The sequence below is a fragment of the Diospyros lotus genome, chromosome 10 (assembly GCF_014633365.1).
Source record: "Diospyros lotus cultivar Yz01 chromosome 10, ASM1463336v1, whole genome shotgun sequence".
Classification (NCBI taxonomy): Eukaryota; Viridiplantae; Streptophyta; class Magnoliopsida; order Ericales; family Ebenaceae; genus Diospyros; species Diospyros lotus.
Window position 1 is genome coordinate 2,903,181 of NC_068347.1, and position 7,568 is coordinate 2,910,748.

The 7,568-nt window shown below is 37.5% G+C and overlaps 1 protein-coding gene across 1 annotated transcript; it reads left to right on the plus strand.

The window, feature by feature from the left end:
- The first annotated feature begins 426 nt into the window (after positions 1-426).
- Positions 427-6,495, plus strand: LOC127810790 ((R,S)-reticuline 7-O-methyltransferase-like). Its single transcript, XM_052350340.1, has 3 exons — positions 427-664; positions 5,318-5,893; positions 5,989-6,495. Exons 1-3 carry the CDS (start codon positions 458-460, stop codon positions 6,286-6,288), a joined length of 1,083 nt encoding a protein of 360 aa, XP_052206300.1. The 5' UTR covers positions 427-457; the 3' UTR covers positions 6,289-6,495.
- Positions 6,496-7,568: the final 1,073 nt, after the last annotated feature.

Here is a 7,568-nt window from a genome sequence, read left to right on the forward strand (position 1 = left end):
TTTTAGAACCATTAATATAGTTTTTAAAATCATGTTAACCAACAAAAAAAAAAACTTTTTTAATGAAAAATGAAAAGATTATAAAGAAAAGTCTTTTTTTCCAAAGATGTTTGACTGATTGTGTTTGACCGTTACTGAAAATAAAAATAAAACAACCTTTACTGAAAGGGCACTGGAAATTGAATTATATCTGCTTAGTTCCGACTTAGGACTTTGACTGATATTAGAAGCAAAGATGGAAACGCATCCTATACTTGGAAAAATAACAACAGACTATTCAACACTTCGCTCATTAAGTAAACCAAAAATAACGCTTACGCACCCAAAACCATACGATGGACTATACACAGATATATGGTTCAATAGACTTCATGCCTAGCTCTATAAAACCAGCCCTCTTCTGCTTGGATACTTACCAGTTAGTTAAACACTAAAAGATTGAGAGAGAGAGAGAGAGATGATTATGGAGAAGGAGGCCATTGATGCAGAGGCAATACAATTGTTGCAAGGCCAAGCAGAGATATGGCAACAAATGCTGAGCTTTGCAGACTCTATGGCACTCAAATCTGCTGTGGAGCTCCGCGTAGCTGACATCATTCACTCTCACGGCTGCCCAATCAGCCTATCCCAAATCGCCGCCGCCATCGACGGTCCGTCCCCGGATGTCATTGAAGGCTTTCGGATAGAATTGAGAAGTATGAACAAGAAAATATGACAGGAGAGCAGTTCAACTTCCTCTCATTTCAGCAAAAACAACGTTTGGCATATATAGCCATTACAAGAGAAGTCTAAAAGACAAGTAAATAAAGCATTACATTTTCAAGATAATTTAATTCAAATAAAAGACTTTTGGATCTTCCAGAATGTTGAACTTGGGCTTGACGAAATCTTTAAGCAATTTTGGTTTAGAGTTCCAACAATGCCTCCCCTAAACCAAACTTACTCTTCATTCCTAGACTTGCTGCAACTTTTGAGAAAGCTGGCCCTCCAAGTGGTTTAGTGAAAATGTCAGCCTTTTGTTCACTGGTCTTGCAATACTTAACAACAACAACACCTTCATTCACAAGCTCCCTCAAGAAATGGTACCGAATCCGAATATGTTTTGTTTTTCCATGAAGAACTGGATCTTTCGAAATTGAAATAGATGAACTGTTGTCACAGAACAAGATTGTTGGACCTATTTGACCATGCTTGAGATTCTCCAGAATACCACGTAACCAGAGTAGATGACATCCTGCGAAAGAAGCAGCAATATATTCTGCTTCTGTGGTAGAGAGTGCAACCGTTGGTTGTTTCTTTGAACACCATGCTATTGCTCCACTCCCTAGATCAAAAACATAACCTGAAGTGCTTTTGCTATCATCAATACTTCCTGCTAAGTCACTATCAGTATAGCCAACAAGGTTAACAGACACATTTGCTTGATAGAAAATACCATAGTCAAGAGTTTTTTTCACATATCTCAGGATTCTTTTTGCTGCCTCCCAATGATTAGAGAATGGTTTCTCCATAAATCTACTAACCAAACTTACAGCATACATAATATCGGGTCTTGTAGCTGTTAAGTACATCAAGTTCCCAACCAAACTTCGAAACATAGTTGAGTTAACCAGCTTTCCCTTGCCATCTTTGCTCAATTTTAATCCTGTGATACAAGGCGTTGAAACAGGATTTGCATTTTCCATTCTGAATTTTTTTAAAACCTCTTTTGCATAACTCTCTTGGGTGATAAAAATTCCATGTTTGGATCTATGAACTTCAATTCCAAGGAAATGATGTAATTCACCCAGATCAGTCATTTCAAATTCATTCTTCATTGAGAGCTTAAAATCATTCAGCAGCTTTAAATCATTACCAGTGAAAATAAGGTCATCAACATAAAGACTTACAAATATGAAGCCTCCATGTGGACTGATTTTGGTGTAGAGAGTGTGTTCCAATGGACATTTCTGAAAACCATTCTTCTCGAAGTAAGAATTGATGCAGTTGTACCAAGCTCTTGGTGATTGCTTCAGCCCGTATAAAGCTTTTCTCAACTTGTAGACTTTATCTTCTTCTCCTTTTTTCACAAAACCAGGAGGCTGTTCAAGGTAGACTTCTTCCTTTAGCACACCATTTAGGAATGCTGATTTTACGTCCATTTGTAAAATCCTCCAATTGTTTTGAGCTGCAAGAGAGATCATTAATCGGATTGTATCAAGCCTTGACACAGGAGCAAAAACTTCTGTAAAATCTTCTCCTTCTTTTTGCTTGTACCCCTTTGCTACAAGCCTTGCTTTATGTTTGTTGATGGAGCCATCTGCATTCATTTTTGTTTTGTATACCCATTTAACACCAATGGGTTTTTTATGTGGAGGAAGATTTGTAAGCTCCCAAGTTTCATTTTTTTCAATAGCTGTTATTTCCTCCTTCATGGCTCTTTTCCATACTTCTTCTTTATTTGCATTATCAAAAGAGATTGGATCTTCTCCTGCATAGAAAGCAAAAAATACAGAATCATCATATTCAACAGGCTCTGTTGAATCTAAAAGCTCTTGTACACTTCTCATTCTTCTTGGAGGACTTGGAGAAGATGTATGTGAAGATTCTGATGAAAAATTTGATGGAGTCCTTGGTGAATAAGAATGATTTTCTTCTTCTGAATCTTTTTCTGTGGTTGAAGGAATGTCCAGCTCAATTGCTTTTTCTTTTGTATCTTCAAAGCTTGAATTTTCATCAATACGAACATCACGACTTATCACAACCTTTTTGGTCTTTGGATTATACAGCTTGTATGCTTTGCTTCTCTCACTGTATCCAACGAATATGCATTTCTCAGACTTATCATCAAACTTGTTTCTTTTTGCCTGTGGAATGAGTGAGTAAGCAACACTTCCAAACACCTTTAAATGTTGAATATCAGGCTTTCTTCCATACCAGGCCTCATGTGGTGTGCAATCTTTCAAATACTTTGTTGGAGATCGATTAATAAGATAACCTGCACAAGAAACAGCCTCTGCCCAAAAATTATTTGGTAAATTTTTTCTTTTAAGCATACATCTCATACTTTCAACAATAGTTCTATTTTTTCTTTCACTTACACCATTCTGCTGTGGTGTAAAGCTAGCTGTCAACTCATGCCTTATTCCTTGTTCTCTGAAATATTTTTCTGCTTCATTTGAAATATACTCACCACCGCGGTCCGTTCTCAAGGTTTTGATACGAAGCCCAGTATAGTTCTCAACTTCTGTTTTAAAATCTTTAAAAACTTGAAATGCTTGTGACTTTTCTTTGAGAAAGTAAATCCACACCTTTCTTGTGAAATCATCAATAAAAGTGATGAAGAAATTGCTGCCACCAAGAGATTCAGTTGGCATTTTTCCACAAATGTCAGAATGAACAAGTTCTAAAGGCCTTTTAGCTCTCCAACTTCATTGTTGTGGGAATGGATCTCTGTGTTGCTTTCCAAGTTGACATGCTTCACAAATCTCTTCAACTTGGTCAATTTTAGGCAGCCCTTTAACCATCTCCTTTGTTGATAATAGCTTCAAACTTCCATAATTCAAGTGCCCAAACCTTTCATGCCATAGCTTGGGAACATTTTTTTCAGCAGCAGCAAAACAAGATAAATTTGTGGTCTCAAGTTTGAGAGGAAACAAAGTTATTTGAGGCCACAGTAATTTTTGCAATAACTTGATTTCCTTTTAATATAGTGCAAGCATTATCATGCATATGCAAATTATATCCTTTCTTCATAAGATGACCAGCACTAAGCAAGTTACTTTTCAAACCCGGAACAAAATAAACCTCAAGACATTTTCTCAACATTTCCAAATTTTGTTTTAAAAGAAATCTCACCAACAGCTTCAATTTTATGAGTACTAGCATCACCAATCATTACTTCACCGTGATCAATTCTAGATAAACTAGAAAATAATTTTTTGTTACCTGTCATATGTTTGCTAGCACCACTGTCAAGGTACCACACTTCATCATCCGTGCTGTCATGAGAAGCAAGCAACAGAGTCTCTTCATTCTTGCTTTGATGAAAGAAACCTGTTTCATGTTTCTTGTCATTAGCTTGTTTATGCCAGCAATCTGTAATTTTATGTCCAGGCTTGTGGCAGTAATCACATTCAACATAGTGACTTTTCTTGTTATCTGCTTGTTTGTGCCAGCAATCGGCAACTTTGTGTCCAGGTTTATGACAATAGTTACACTCAATATATTCGCGTCCTCGGCCTCTTTGATAACCACGATCTCCCCTTCCTCTTTGTTGAAATTTTTCATTACTGTCATTCTGATTACTATCATTGTGCTGATTATTTCTTCCTCGTCCACGAGAACTCGAATCACCACGTCCTCTGAAATTCTTGCCTTTGCCTTGATTTGATGAGTCATGACCTTTTGTAGTTGTAACTTGAGATTTAAGAGCTTGGTCCGGTTGTTTCGATGGGGGAAACAACAAGTTAATCTTTACTTCATGGGCTTTCAAGACTCCTTGCAAATCTTCCAAAGTTAAGCTTTTGAGATCTCGTGTCTGTTCAATGACAGTAACCAAGCTGAAATATTTTTCTGGAAGAGAACGAAGAACCTTTTGAATAATCCTGAGATCATCCAAAACTTCACCGTTTGAGGCCATTTGATTCACAATAGAACCAACTGTTGTAAAATACTCTGCAACACTTTCATTTTCTTTCATCTCTAATTTTTCAAACTCTGATCTCAAAATCTGAAGCCGTACATTTTTGACTTGTTCATCGCCTTTGTAAGCCTTTTGCAGAATCTCCCAAGCCTGTTTTGAAGTTTTTGCCTTGCAAATTCTCTCGTACACCACTTTTTCTATTGCGAGATTAATTTGATTCAGAGCATTTGTATCCTTCTTTCTGTTTTCCAGCAAAACTTTCTTTTCAGCATCACTCAGTGCTTCTTCATTTTCAGGTTCAACAAAACCTTTATCGACTATATTCCACAAGTCGAATGCTTTCAGCCAAACTTCAAATCTGCCGCTCCAAAAGTCATAATCTTCTCCATTGAAGATATGTGGAAATGGAGTGGCTATATTTCTTGTTGCCATTTTTTTGAAAGCGCTCTGATACCAATTGAAGGCTTTCGGATAGAATTGAGAAGTATGAACAAGAAAATATGACAGGAGAGCAGTTCAACTTCCTCTCATTTCAGCAAAAACAACGTTTGGCATATATAGCCATTACAAGAGAAGTCTAAAAGACAAGTAAATAAAGCATTACATTTTCAAGATAATTTAATTCAAATAAAAGACTTTTGGATCTTCCAGAATGTTGAACTTGGGCTTGACGAAATCTTTAAGCAATTTTAGTTTAGAGTTCCAACAGTCATTAGCCTGGGGCGCATCATGAGATTTCTGGTCCGGAAAAAGATCTTCACTGCAATCAACGGCGGCGGAGAGACCCTCTACGGGCTGACCCACGCCTCTAAATTGCTGGTGCGTGATGCTGAGGTGAGCTTGGCTCCAATCGTACTGATGGAGAGCGACCCCAGGGCAATGGCCCCTTGGCATTATTTTAGCAGGTGCGTGCGAGAAGGCGGGACTGCGTTCGAAAAGGCTCACGGCCAAGAGATATGGGAGTATGGTTTTGGCAACCCAGATTTCAGCAAGGTCTTCAACGCTGCAATGGGATGTACGGCCAAGGTCACCACTACAGCCATGGTGACTGCTTACAGAGATGGGTTCCGTTCCATTGGGTCACTGGTGGACGTGGGAGGCGGGATTGGGACATCCATATCCGAGATCACCAAGGCCTATCCACACATCAAAGCTATCAACTTTGATTTGCCACATGTGGTGGCCACAGCGCCCGAGTACCCAGGAGTTTCCCATGTTGGGGGCGACATGTTCAAGTCTGTTCCTGAGGCTGATGCAATTTTCATGAAGGTAAAAGAAAGAAACAGATGCACGACATTAATTCCTTATTAATTAATCTAACTTGTGTGGAACTAATGGATGGATGGATGCATGCATGCTTGCAGGCGATCTTGCATGATTGGAGCGACGAAGACTGCGTGAAGATCTTGCAGAACTGCCGGAAGGCGATACTGGAGAAGACAGGGAAGGTGATCCTAGTGGAAGTGGTTCTGAAGCCAGAAGGTGAAAGCAAGTTTGACAACGCAGGGTTTGTGTTGGATCTGATAATGCTTGCTCACACTTCCGGTGGCAAGGAGAGGACAGAGGCTGAATGGAAGCAAGTGCTGGAGAAAGGAGGCTTCCCACGCTATAACATCATCTCAATCCCAGCTCTGCCCTCCGTCATTGAGGCCTATCCATACTAGACTAATCTATCTCTTTCGAACCACCTATTTGACTTGTATTTGTTGGGTTCAACCCAACTTTGAAGCAACCAATTAAAAAAATAAATAAATATGAACATAAAAATGTTCATATAGTATTTTATGTAGACTTTGTGTACTTGTTGTCTTTTCCTTTGATCACAAACAAAAACACTTGTCAATTCCCTTTATAACATTAGAAATCTTCTACTATTGCTTGTTCTAATATTTTGTGCAACCATATTGCAAGGGCATCACAGTATTTGGGATACCGTATCTATTGGTGGAGGTTGGGTTTTCTTGTTTTGAAGTTCTTTCGTGTGTGTGTGTGTGTGGGGGGGGGGGGGGGGGGGGGAGGGGGTTAGTAGTGACATTTTTGTAACTACGATCTCTTTATAACACTGCATTCTCGAGGATGTTAATTGGTACCATTAAATCAATGAAGTGGACTATTATATATGCAATAGTGTACCATTTTGAGTTTTCAAGATAGATTCTACGAGAAAATTCATAACTAACGCTAGAAAAATCCCTTTATATATAGGTGATTTTTGCATCCAAAGTTCAACAGAACATTCTAAGTTTTGGAAAATATCTACTTTTGTGTATGAATCTAATTAATTAGAATTTCCATTTTGGGACAAAATAGAAAGCAAGACAAGGAGATCTCATCTCTAGGTTATGAAAGTATTGAGTTTGATTTTGACGATGTTTGGATGATGAGAAACTAAATGCAAAACTTTAATAAAGTTTCTCCATTAACTAGCTATTAAATACTTGGAAGACATAAGCACCAATAGGATTATACATAAGCTTCAATAGGATTAATTTTAATATGTTACCCTAGGTTTTCAAAGATTAATCTAAGTGTCCATAGCATATATACAAGTGATCATGAAATCAAATATGACTTGTTAGGCTTGGAGTATACTTGAACACACTTGAATGACTTAAGATGATATCCTAAGTGTTCAAACATGTGTTACTCGAGTAACACATAAAGTAAATTTAAACTAAAACATTACTCTAGAAGACATTATTGGAAGAATCATCTAAAACTTAAAATTTAAGATAAATGCATTTGGAAGTGTTAAAAGAAATATATTTCAAATTGATATTTAGGCAACAAACATCAAGTCCCCGTGTTCTCAATCTTGATACATTAGTTCAAAAAGAATATATAAGTGAAAATTATAAATTCACTCAAATGTTTTACAAATTTAAAAAGGTTTGAATACCTTAAATATTTGAGCAAAAATCATTTTGATATAAAATTCATTAAG

Bases quoted from the DNA above. Each gene is read 5' to 3' on its own strand.
- LOC127810790 (XM_052350340.1), top strand. From the start codon at position 458: ATGATTATGGAGAAGGAGGCCATTGATGCAGAGGCAATACAATTGTTG. The intron at 665-5,317 runs GTCATTGAAGGC...AAGCAATTTTAG, and splicing joins TCGACGGTCCGTCCCCGGAT to TTTAGAGTTCCAACAGTCAT. The intron at 5,894-5,988 runs GTAAAAGAAAGA...GCATGCTTGCAG, and splicing joins CTGATGCAATTTTCATGAAG to GCGATCTTGCATGATTGGAG.